Source organism: Hemitrygon akajei, chromosome 18 (assembly GCF_048418815.1).
Source record: "Hemitrygon akajei chromosome 18, sHemAka1.3, whole genome shotgun sequence".
Taxonomy (NCBI): Eukaryota; Metazoa; Chordata; class Chondrichthyes; order Myliobatiformes; family Dasyatidae; genus Hemitrygon; species Hemitrygon akajei.
In genome coordinates this window covers 44,360,573-44,373,913 of record NC_133141.1, presented here as the reverse complement: position 1 = coordinate 44,373,913, position 13,341 = coordinate 44,360,573, and the positions used below count along the sequence as shown (strand labels likewise).

The window sequence follows — 13,341 nt, the reverse complement described above, 5'->3', positions numbered from 1 at the left end:
GATTCAAATTTATATTTTAAAATGCTGTTAAGTCACAAACCCATCTCTGCTGATTTGCATTTCAGCAGTTTTTCCTATTAATGAGTCCTTTTAACACTGAATTGATACCACAGCTTTGCGATATCTATCATGAATTCTGCATGCCTAGGAGGTTTTTTTTATTTGTGGCAAGCAGGTGTAGCATCAGATGCCAGCCACTGGACTTCATATGATATTTACTATGAATACTGATCTTTGTGAGGTAATCATTCCAAGGTCAGCATTATAAATATCGTTGTTTAGCAGTAAATTGCTGTATCACTTATCATAACTTTTTAACTGTTACATAAATACTGAAATAATTGCTCTTTTATACAGAATATTTGTACCGACTCTTTAACTAAATTTGTAAGAAGGGGTTCCACAAGAAATAAAAGGCTGAAAATGGATGCTTTTGCTTATATTGAGATTGGTAAGAATTTCAAGTTTTCAGCATGATCTTTAGCATTGTTTATTTCACTGTTATTCAACACCCATCTCTTTCAACTTAACTAGGCAACAAAATGGCCTTCGAAATAAATTTCCCCTGCCTCAGATCTACTGGCAGTGCTACTATTTGGTCAGTGAGCTATTCCCGCTTGTATGTCCTTAATTTGATAGAATGCTCCATTGCTCCCTCAATAACTTGGATCATGAACCTAATATTTTACTTTTTTTAAAAAAAATCAGTTTACAAATGAATGAATGGGCAGCTTGTGCAATTGGTGTTTTTGTATTCATTAAAGAACAATTGGTGGTCTGGAGAATTTCACTGCTTGTCATTTGGTCCGCTTGTTTAAGTTTGTCATCTAACTGTACAACAGTTGCAAGAAAATTTGTGAACCTTTTGCAATTACCTGGTTTCTGCATTAATTACTCATAAGATGTGATCTGATCTTCATCTAAGTCGTCATAATAATGGACGCACAATCTGCCTAAGCTACTAACACAAAAGCAATTGTGCTTTTTCTTGTCAATACCAAGTACACCATTTAAACAGTCAGTCTAGCTTCAAAAATATATGTGAAACTCTGGCATAATGCCCTCTACAAAAGCTATTTGGAGTTAGGTGTTCAATCAACGAATACTGAAGGAGGTGAAAAAGAACTCGAGGGAAACAGCAAAAGACCTGCAGGAATCTTGAATTTGCTAAAGTCTCTGTTCATGTGTCCACTGTAAGAAAAACACTGAACAAGAATGGTGTACATGGAAGGACAGCGGAGAGGAACAAGGAACTACTGCTCTCCAAAAATAACATTGTTGCACGTCTCAAGTTTGCAAAAGACCACCTGGATGTTCTACAACACTTCTGGGACAATGTTCTGTGGACAGATGTGACAAGGGTTGAACTTTTTGGCAGAAATGCACACTGCTATGTTTCGAGGAAAAGGGGCACTGTGCACCAAAACCACCACCTTACTGTGAATCATGGTGGAAGGAGCATCGTGGTTTGGGGCTGTTTTGCTGTCTTGGGCTGAACAGCTTGCAATCGTTGAGGGAACAATGTATTCAAAATTGTCTCAAGATATTTTACAGGACAATGTCAGGGTAACGGTCCATCATCTGAAGCTTAATAGAAGTTGGATGATGCAACAGGACAATGATCTGAAATACAAGTAAAACAACAATAAATGGTTTTAAAAAGAAGAAAATTCATATTTTATAATGGCAGTCAGATTCCAGATCTTAACCCAATTGAGATACTGTGCCATGACCTGAAGAAGGCTGTTCATGAAAGGTATCCCAGGAATATTGATGAACTGAAACAGTTTTGTATGGAAGAATGGTCTAAAATTCCTCCTGGCCATTTTGCATATTTGATCAGTAGCTACAGGAAATGTTTGGTGGAGGTTATTGCTGCTAATGGAGGTTCTATCAGTTATTAAATACAAGAGTTTGCATACTTTTTCCAGCCTGGATTGTGAATGATTAAACAATGTGTTCAGTAAAGACATGGAGTGTACAATTGTTTGTGTTATTAGATTAGGCAGATTGTGTTTGTGTACTGTTGGTACTTAGATGAAGGTCGGACCACTTTTTATGATTAATGCAGAAAACCATGTAATTGTAAAGGGTTCACAAACACTTTGCAATTGTATATACGACCAAACAAAACAACGCTCCTCCAGACCACAGTGCACCCACAGTTCATGTATCACAGCATATAAAACAAATTGTTACCACATACAGTAATAAAATATAATTCAAAATGCATCTGAAGTATTACAGATGCTCTCTGTATTACAACACTCCTCAGGACCCTGCCCTTCACTGTGGCTGTCCTGCCCTTGTTTAACTCCCAAAATGTATCATTTCACATTTGTCCAAGTTAAATTCCATCTGCTGTTCTTTGACCCACTTTCCCAGTTAATCTAAATTTTGTTGTAATACTGGTTGGCATTCTTGATTGTCCAACAAAACTACCAATATTGCTGTCATTTCAAATTTACTAATCATGATGATGTATCAAAAGACTGTATTTTTCTAGTAGAGGGTAAGTTGGTGGTTGGGGAAAGGGTTCTAAATATTCTTAGATGCAAGTTATTCAGGGAAGGTAAGTTTTTGTTTAAAGCACAATGGTAATATTGTTTGAGTATTTCAGTGCTAGGAAGTAAAAATGTCTTGCACCAAAATGGGACAAAATTTATCTGTTCAGAATGAAGAAACAGTAGTGGCACAGTTACACTTCTTGGACTTTCTGGTAGGTCACCAGCTAATGGGAGGTACTTTGAAGAAAAGGTCTTTTAGAAAAATTTGAGATTGGCAAAAAGAGTGATAAACAAGACTTAAGAGATGTCGATATGTTTCTGGATTGGCTAAGAATTAATAAAATGACACCAGGTGGCCAGTTTCTCTTGTCCAAGTGAAATGCTTCCAAGGTTGTTCAGGGAAGTTGTGGTGAAAAATGCACAGACCCAGGGATCATCGTGTTGAAATGTCTTTAGATTTAGAGGGAGCACCAGAAAATTGCAAAAGAGTGTTGAGATAAACTTGATAACATGGATCAAAAAGTTTAACCATGCCCACAAAACATGGTTAACAACAAAATTGGCACTGATTTGTATAAGTTTGTATTGATTGAAGAAAGCATTTGTTCGTGAAAGGCAAAATATAGTGACTTCCAAAAGACATTTCATAAGGTGCCTCAGTAGGATTGTCATCAAGATTGAAGCCCATGGAATAAGATGTTGTAGCACTCAAGTCAGAAAATTGGTTTAGTATTTTACATGTACGAAGATACAGTGAAAAACTTGTGATGCATACTGATCAAACAGATCAAATCATTACACAGTAACAATGCAAAGTAAAAGGTTAAAGCTACAGGGAAAGAGCAGAGTGGTAAACAAAAAGTGCAAGATTATAACAAGGTAGATGTGAAGTCAAGGAAGTGTAGTGCTCAAAGGGGTCAAGTGCTCCATGGAGATCCCCAGCAAATGGTACTAGGACAAGTGCACAAATTATATTTTAATGACTTGAACTCAAGTGTACAAGGTACATTGTCCATATTTGCAGTTGATACAGAACTTGGAAGGTGAAACAAATTGTGAAACAGATTAGTAAGACTTCAAGAAGATAATCTGCAATGGATGAAAATTAAAAGAAAAACTGCAAATAGTGAAAATGAGCTAAAAACTGAAAATGCTGGAAACACTCAGCAGGCCAGGCAGTGTCTAGATAAGATAAATATTGCTGAGAAAAATGAAGTGCTGTATTTTGGTAAGAAGAATGAGAAGCCATACAAATCAGAGCACAATTCTGCAAGGGGAACAGGAACAGATTTGGTCATATAAGTGTATCATTTTTTTTAATAGTTTATTTCCATAGATGCTGCCTGAGCTGCTGACTTCCTCCAGCATTTTGTGTTGCTTTTGATTTCCCCATCTGCAGACTTTCTCATGTTAATTCTTTGACTTGTTCCTGTTTGTACTCATTAAAATGATCATCAAGATGAGAACTTGCAGATTACCAAATTTTTTAAAAATTGAAAGTAGTGGAAGGGTAAAATAACCTTTGAGGTTCTGAATTTGATTTTAAGGATATACACATGCAACTAAGAGATTAAAAACCAAATGCCAATCGAATCTCATCCTTACTGATTGTGTTTGAAAATGCCTTTAATTTGTAGATGATAATGAAGTGTCAGAAGATACTGCAAAGAGTGATGCTGGCGATTATTCCTGTGCAACTGAATCTGAGGCAGGACTAAAACAAGTGGCTGGGAGCAAATCTGAAAGTAGCTTCTGTAGCCCAGATGCACCCAGAGAGATGCTTGAGTCTCCAGTTGACAAAGTCGATAAAAAACTCATGCTGCATGCTGCAAAAATGTTGAATACAGAAAACTACCCTGATGGCAAAGAGGTTTTTACTGACTATTTGGTTCCATTGCCTTTGGAGAACAATATTATGAAAAAAGACTTGGAACTATTGGATAGCCAGGAGGATGTAAATCAGAAAGATTCTAATTGGGTAGTCAGCAATAAAACTGAGTTTGAGAAAGATGGGGATGAATTTAATAATCCTTCGGCTCTAAAAGTCTACAGAAGAAAAAGCCATAGAGTTAGCAGAAAAGTCAGTGACTGGTTATCCAAAATCAATGTTAATGAGGTTGCAAGGCTTGGTGTTGAATCAAATCCAATCGACAAGAACTCTGAATCAGGTTATTTAGTAGAATCAGGTTCTTTTGCATTTTGTGAAGAAGCTTCTAGTTCAAATGATACTGAAGAAGTTGAATGTGAGCCTCTTGCATCCCCATTAAAAGATTACAGAAATGTAACAAAAGCATTGGTAACTGATGTTGAAACCAAAGTATTTGGGAAAATTTATAAGAGAAACAAAAGAAAAAGTGCTCCTGTAAATTGGACTTTCAGATCTGAAATCAAAAATGATAAGGCACTATCCCACAGAGAGCCTGACTTTGAGGTTAGTTGTGGTAAAACTCAAAAAAGAAAAAGAAGAAGCACTGGAGACTTTATAAAGATGCCAATTAATGATGTTTGGAATGCAGACACCCAAATTGATTGGGAACAGGTTGTTGTACCTCAGAACATTGAAACTAAGACAAATGAAGAAATGATAGAGGGACCACCTGATAGTAAAGGGAAGGACAAGCCCATTGCTGCCACTCTAGAAGAAGCTGCTGTTTGTACTGAGATAGTGGAAACTGGCCATTTGGTGGAAGGCTCTATGCAAAATTTGCAACATCTCGATTTGAAAGTAAACAAGTTTAATACTGAAAGCAAGACAAATGTGAACAAAAGTTTGGCCAAAAAAAGAAAAATGTCATCAGCAAAACAGACAGAAAAAAGAACTAAACCTTTGAAGCTTGTTAACCACCTTGGAACAGCAAGTCCCAGAAGCCGCTCAACAGATGTGAATGAAAATAAGATTGGTAGTTTCTCCAGTAGTGTAGAACCTATGAAAACAGAATTAAAAATGAGGACAACCAGAAAATGCAATAGGCTGAAGTTTCTGGATGAAAAGTTAATCATGAAAGGCAAAAACACAGACAAGAAATCTGAATTGGCTAAGGTGCATTCACAAATCAGTACTGGAGTAGTTATTGCACCTTCAGAGCAGAGTTTAGAAAACAGTGATAAAGACATGGAATGTGTAGAAACTAAAAGTTTAACTATGCAGGATATTTTAGCCAAAGACCGTAATAAGCAGTTATCAAATGTTAAGTGTTCAAGTGAAAAGCTTACAGCTTTTTGTAGAAGAGGTGTGGTAGAAAAACTTCATGTGTTATCGGGAGATGAGAAACAATTAATGTGTGATAAAGCAGAGAAAAATACTGCACTGCTGGCTAAACATTCCCCATCTACTGGTCATTCATGTGTCACAATTGCTTCTGGCACACACTTACAAGATTCAATCTCAGAGGCCAGTGTGCTATTGCTCACACCACAACATGTTCCTGCAAGAGAACATGATGGTCAAAATATGCATTCTATTTGTACAGAAGTTGAAAAGCTAAGCTCAAATGATACCACGTTTTTGTCTGGGAGTCATTCAAGAGTAGAAGCTATGAGCAGTGAAGAAAGCAATGGTGAAACATCTACAAAGCAGACAGGATTGAAGGAGACTACTGGAGATAGTGAAGTGGACACTGAGCAGCTTCTAAAATCATTTAAGCTAGCGAAACGGAAGTCATTCATTATTCTCTCAGCCTCAAGTCGACAGTCTAATGAAGGTGGTTGCCGAGCAGTTTCGCAGAGTGAACCCCTTGATAAATCTGAGGAGGATAAAGGAGCTGCAGTAAATAGAAAGGAAGACAGAAACTTTATTGCAGAGCAAACAGCTGGAACAGTCAATTTAGGTAAAACTGCTGTGTTCAAAGAAGCTTTAGATGCCAATAAGGCCAAAGCTAAGCACTCTTCCCCAGAGCTGGATAATGACCTGCAGCAAATGAGCGAAACAGATAGAGATTCTTCTGTTGGAATTGTTCCTCCAACGGCATCTTCATCTTTTTCTACTGTACTTTCAGATTATGGCCAGCAGATGGTGTCTTTGTCAAGTTTGACAAAGGGAAAAAGGTTGTTCAGACAAAAAGGATCAAAAAGTCGTACTTGGGCCTCTACAGTGAAAGAAGCATTTGATTCTGATAGATTGAGCCAAACTGCTGCGCACTTAAATAGCAACACATACAACAATTCTTGTCTTAAAGCTGCAAATCCAGGTAAAGATAGAATTATTGATCAAAATGTTCAGCAGACTGTTTTGGATTCAGAACTTGAATCCAATGCCCAATCGGAAATTGAATTCATTCCAGCTGGAGACCAGCTTAAAGATATTTACCAAGGGAGTGATTCGGATAAATTGCTAAGAAAGAGAGAGGGTTGTGAAAATATTGAATTACCTCAAAAATTTCCTAAGGATGTAGAAAGTGAATTGTTGAAATTGGCTGATGGAACAAGTCACCATTCTCCTTTTGTCTTCCCTGATGAAAGCGTTGCTACAGGAAAGAAAATTGGTGAGAATTTACAAATCTCTGCAACTCCCGAAAAGCTGTTTGACTCTGCCAGGGCAAGTTTCCATAAAAATATTGCAGAAAGTGCAGTCAATGAGCTGAATAAAATGCAGAATGAATGTGAACTGAGAGGGGATATTGCACAGCTAAAACCAGATGAAGAAATGGCAGAAGAACTGAACAGTAGTTTGCAAAGCTATTCTGGGCGTCGGACTAGAGGCTGGAGGAAGCGACCGATGAAATTGTCAACTTCAGAATCTGAAACAAGTGATGAAGACTTGCCTTGTTTTCAGATGTTTGGATTCAACAAATTGTATTCAAAAACTCAGACAGTGTCACAAAGTCCCTTAAAAGTGATTGGTCAGTCTTTAACTGGCTTCCAGTTTAAAAACTCTTTGCCAAATCATAATACAGAAATTACAAAGGCAGTTTTCACTGAAACAGATAACTTGGATGAGAGCAAAGGTAACAGTTGTCAACAAAATGAATCCCTTTCCCCAAGCCAAGAATCTGAAGAATCCCCGGATTTGTTTTCTTCTCATTCTGATGGTTCATCCCCTAGTCCTAGCCAACAACTAAAGATATGCCGCAAAGTACATTACAAGCGCAAAAAAGCTTTAAATTTGTCTGCATCTGAAATTCGGGAGAAAAAAAATGAAGAAACTTGGAAAGGCACACCTGCTTCACATCTGCAGCCACAACTTTTAGGTATGGTATTTTGGAAGTTAAATTTGGTTCAAAAGTAGCATTTGAACTGGTTAATTTTCCAGGTTACATGATGAAAAGAAATATAGCTCAGAACTAACAATAGAGAAAATGTGACAAAAACTTTACATGATCTGCTCATCAGCATAATAGGTGGCATTTTTATTTTGCCCATCCCTAATTGCCATTAAGATGAGAGAATTACTGGACTATTTGAGAGGGTATTTAAGAGTCAACCAGAGTCTGGAGAAGGATGGTTGGTTTTCTCCATTAAAAGATTGGTGAACCAGTTGCGTTTTTATCCTGGGTGTTTTGATTCATCATTAATGATGACTTTCACTTGTCAGATTATTAAATTAATTAAACTTCTACAACCACCATAATTGGATTAGAACCTAACCTCTAGATTGCTGGTCCAGGTTTCTGAAGTACTACTCTAGTAGTTTAACCATTACACCATCATTATATTGTGTGTATTTTTTTAAAATCCTGGAAATGTTACATCTTGTTAGGTGAGACATAACTGAGTTTTAAAGATTTAGTAAATCACCTATTACTGCTCAACAAGCTTTTTGGTCTGTAGCAGTCTTCATATAAAATTATGCCTTTGTTCCCTCAATTATTTTAAATTATTTTATAAACTGTTAATTGATCTTTACTGGTAGTGCTCATCTCTAGTATTTCAAATTTTGTCTCATTTTTCCATGCATCCCAATCTTTGTTCTTTGTGAAATGTGTGAAGATAAAGACTTAAACTAGTATTTTTCATTTCATGCTGATTCATGGTCAGCATTCTTTGTGGTTAGACAATGTAGATTCCCTCAAACTGCTACCTGACATCAGCTGATTGGGAAAGGAAAAAAGCCACATCAGAGATCACTGGATCCTTGTTGCAGCCTTAAAGTAACAAACAAGCTCCATTTAGGCTACGAGCCAAAAATCTGTCAGGGTAAATGCAGCCATGTTCTGACAGATTTCCATGCAGGGAATTCTGAAGACCAGATGGGGAAACTGATTGTCAAAGGAATATAGATGTCCGATCTTAAAACGTTGTCATTTTGGTGTTTAAAATAACTGGTCATGCCAGCTGTTGTATGCAGCATTTGTCTTTTATATATAATGTAGTAACTAATGTATTTATATAAACAATCTCCTTTGGCAACTGTTAAGGATATCAGCATGCTGCATATTGCACCTGATCTTATTCATGATGCATTGCTGATTTAGTTTCTCATTTTGTAGGTAATTGCTACTAATATTAAAAATGTATGTGGTTTAGTGTTCAGGGATTTCCATCAGATAGTGAAAGGACAGCAAGGGAAGGAAACTAAAACAACTAAACCAATATCTATGATTTTTTTTCTTTTGTGAGATTTAGTCAAGTCAGTGGGTTGTATTTATTTGAAGACTTCCATGGAACAGAACATCTTATAACAGTTAAAAGATGTGTTTCTTCTGGAGGTACAAGAAATCCTGTGTAATCAATGATGAAGGTGAAAAGGGAATTAAAAGATAAACCCTGAATGTAGAATTCTAAGTTAAGGTTGGGGATACTGGATTCATACTGATAAGGGAAATATTGACCATTCATTAAAATAATGATATTCCTATGGCAGAGAGAAGAATTAAAGTCATGAAATAGCCAAAATGCTGCTTATCGCTGCTCACACTTAAATTATGTCCAGTCAAGTTATTAAAAATTAAACAAAATTTAAAAATTTCTCTTTAGGGAGAATACTCTATGAAACTCACCTTTTAGAACATTAAAGATTTAGTTGAGCAATAATACTAATAGCTACTTGGGATTGTGTAGGTTGTATTAATTTACTACATCTAAAAATTTAGATTCATCATTTAAAAAAAAATACAGATGTTGGGAATCTGAAATTAAAATCAAATGTAGGTAATCAAACATATTAAGAAACATTTGTGGAAAGACAAAAATGTGAGTTAACATTCAATGTTGATGAGCTTCCATCAGAAGGCTCTAATGCTAATTTTTTAGTGGAAGGCCATCATGGACTTGAACATATTTACAACACAACAGACTATTCTGTCATCAAAAGTGAATTAGCCAAATCCTATCATTTGCATTAGGTTTGTAGCCCATTTGGTCATGGCTCTTCACATCCAAATACTTTTTCAATGTGATGTCTTCTGCCACCCCTGTTAATCTCAGGTGAATAATCTTCTGATCCTTCTACCATTTATTTAAAATCTATGACTCACTGTTTTTGACACCTAAACAAGGACAATCAACATGGCTTTGTGCTTGGCAAGCCAGTCTTACCAGTTTGAGTTTTTCAAGGTGGTGACAAAGGTGATTGAAGGTTGAGCTATGGATGTTGTCTACGAAGTCCCTCAAGGGAGACTCAGCCAGGAAATTAAGATGGATAGGATCTACAGTGAACTAGCTGTTTGAAATCAGAATTGGCTTATTCACAGAAGACAAGGTAGCAGTTGATAGGATTGGTTGGAGGTCTTTGACTAGTGGTGATCTGCAGAAATCCTTTCTGGGACCTCTGATCTATGTTACTTAGATAAATGTCTTGATGAATATATAAATAGGTGGCTTAGTAAGTTCACAGACAATGTGAAGATTTGTGGTGGTGTGCACAAAGTAGAATACGGGCAACAGATATGGCAGGATATGAGCAGAGAAATGGCAGATTGGAGTTTAACTCAGTCAAATGTGAAGTGTACTTTTGGGAGATCAGATATAAAGAGACAGTATGCTGTTAATGGCAAGACCCTGAACAGTGAGATGCAGAATCTTGGGGTCCTGAAAGTGGCTACTGAGGTTGATAGGGTGATAATGAAGGCATATGGCACAGTTGCCTTTATTAGTTTAAGCATTGAGTTTCAAGAGTTGGGAAGTTGTGTTGCAGCTTTATAAAACTCTAGTTCTGCTTCTGGAGTATTGCATTCAGCTCTGGTCACTCTATTGTAAGAAAGTTGCTTTAGAGAGAGTGTGGAAGAGATTTACCAGGATGCTGCTCATTGAAGGGCATGTGCTAAAAGGAGACTCCGGGAAAAACCTGCATTCTTTTCTCTGGAGTGGTGGAAGCTGAGGGGAGATCTGATGAAGTTTTATAAGATTGAGAGGTGTAGACAGCCAGTATCTTTTTCCCATGGTTGAAGTGTCTGATAAATGTCAGTGCAGGCACCTGGAGTGGTGATGGAGGTGTTCAGGAGGCTCTCGTATAGGCACATGACTGCGGGATATGGACAATGTGTAGTCAAGGGAATATTTAGTTGGGCATTTCATTACTATTGTAATTAGTTCAGTGCATTGTAGACCAAATGGCCTATTCTTGTGCTCTACTCTACTATGTTCTAATTTGCTGATGACTGTTGGCCTGTAATTGATATATGCTTTACTTTTTAAGCAATAATCCAACATCAGCAGTCTTCCAATCCTCTGGACCACATCAACCTCCAGGCAACATTGAAAATTGCAGTCAAAGCATCTGCAATTTTATCCCGTGCTACTTTTAATAGCCGGGATATGTTTTTAATTCATTTTCAAATATGCTCAAATGCTCAGTGCTTCCACTTGTTTCTCCATCAAGTATCTCCACTTGCTCACCTTGGGTATGGCATTAACTTCATCCCTTTTGTTTATGAAGATTGGGGGGGGGGGATGTATTTTATGAACTTCAGCCACATATTCCAGCTGCATGTACATTGATTACTTACATTAATTCTGGAGCAAAAGTGCCTAACTGAGTATTTCCTATGTTTTGCTTCAATGTTGTTACATTTGTCTGTCCTGAAGTCAGCATTCAGATTATAACAGATTACGACTGCTTCTTTTGGCTATATGCATGTATGGTTGAATGATAATTAAACTTGAACTTGATAGATAATCCAACTCTGTTTGACTGCAGAAGCTGAAAACGTGTCTGATTATGACAGTGATGTCAGCCATACAGGTGATTCCTTCTCTCCAGAGTGTGAATTTCTCACCACACAAGTAAGATGTTAATTTTTATCTTGTAATCTGTTAAAATTTCATTTTTATATAATAACTTCAGCATGTATTACCAATTTATTGCAAAACATTTTAATAATTGAATTTTTACAGTTTGTCCTTTCAACTTTGCATTTTGCTTGATTTACATTTGTTTACTTCCAATTACAGAATTCAACAATACTTTTGTTGGACAAATGATATTTACCCAAAAAAATTGACATTCCCTAAATTTTGCAGAGAAAATCTGCATTGCATAAAGGTTCTGGTGACATTTTTTCTTTTACCTTTTTACGTACTTAAGCCTGAAAGATGTTTGGATGGGAAGGAACCTCTGGAATAAAATTAGTTTGTTGATCGAGTTGCTTTTTTTCTCCCCATCTATTTCTGCCTAACAACATATTCTATAAAGCAACATTTTAAATACGTTACATTCACTAAAATAGCAAATAATTCACTATCTGACCTTTAGAAATTCAGTGGTTCAGTATGTGGCTTACCAGTTGATGTTTCCCAAAGCCTAGGTTCCTGCATTCCCTTTTAAAATTTAGGGGTTCATTGGGAAATTTGTTTTAATACTGTATTAAATATTATAATGCTTATATAATTGAAATAAAATTCTGTTAGTATATTAACTTGAATAACATCCAACTGTCTGAAATCATTGCTGGTCTGACATCACCAAAGTCCTGAGCATGCTTCATTATCAGAATTATATTGTATTTTAGAACCAGTTTCAAATGAATTTTATCTTTCTATCCATGCTGACTGGAAGATATTGGGTAGGATTGTGCTGACCCAGGACCATTGCCCAGAACTGCCATCCGTGCTTGTGTCCTCTGCATCTTCCCATGTATCTCACTTGCCCTTCAGTCTGTTGGATCCAATCACTGATCCTCCAATGATGCTTTGCAGTGAAACGTATCAATGATTAAAACAGGCACTTGAAGCTTAAATTTAAAGTATGGAATGGAAGAAATGAATTACATCAAATAATTAAATTAGAGCAAAGAAACTTTCCAAAATTTTAATATATCCTTTATCTGCAGACCTGGATCCTCACATTGAAATCAATAAGGCTTCAAATGTTGCAGGATGTGAGAAACTGCTTGTCTCTAGAATAAATGCTTGGCTGTCCTCTGTCTGAATATCATGGGTCTGGAAGCACACAACTTGAGTCCAGGACTTCAAATGTATCCACACATGGGAAAATTTAGGGAGATTCAGTCCATTATTTTCCACACAGGCTGTATCTGGTAACTCTAGTAGCTGTTACTCATGAGCATTCATAACTCAATGCCAGCAGGCATCTCGCTAGAGATAGTAATGATCTCTGCATATATTTGTTCAAAATCTGGCGTGTATCAATGCCATGTCATTCTACTGATGTTGCGCTGAGTGTACATATTTCAGTGTCTTCCCCGGTATATTCTCATAATGGGTCCTGAACCGAACGGATGCGCTTGGGTTGGCTTTATGGTGCCTTTCCCACCATACACAGCAGAATATTCCGTTTCTTTAGTAATGGGGATATGTAAATGTATATATTTATGGTAGATATTTGTTTATTTTGTAATGATTGTAACTGTATTGTGGGGTGCATCATGTTCTAATTCATGTGTGCTCTTAAGTTAACTTTTGTGGGTAATTCAAGATGGTATGTCCTGGTGCCTAAATA

General features: G+C 36.8%; 1 protein-coding gene across 3 annotated transcripts in view; it reads left to right on the top strand.

Annotated features, from left to right (window-relative positions):
- The window catches only part of LOC140741384 (breast cancer type 1 susceptibility protein homolog), a 92,452-nt gene that overhangs the window by 21,265 nt on the left and 57,846 nt on the right, over positions 1 to 13,341 (top strand). For 2 of the 3 annotated variants that reach the window (XM_073071548.1, XM_073071547.1), the window contains exons 7-9: positions 358 to 451; positions 4,145 to 7,693; positions 11,581 to 11,666. In XM_073071548.1, the coding sequence (XP_072927649.1) occupies positions 358 to 451; positions 4,145 to 7,693; positions 11,581 to 11,666 (3,729 nt within the window). The remainder of the gene's footprint in view (positions 1 to 357; positions 452 to 4,144; positions 7,694 to 11,580; positions 11,667 to 13,341) is intronic. The other variant, XM_073071549.1, reaches the window with a different exon arrangement.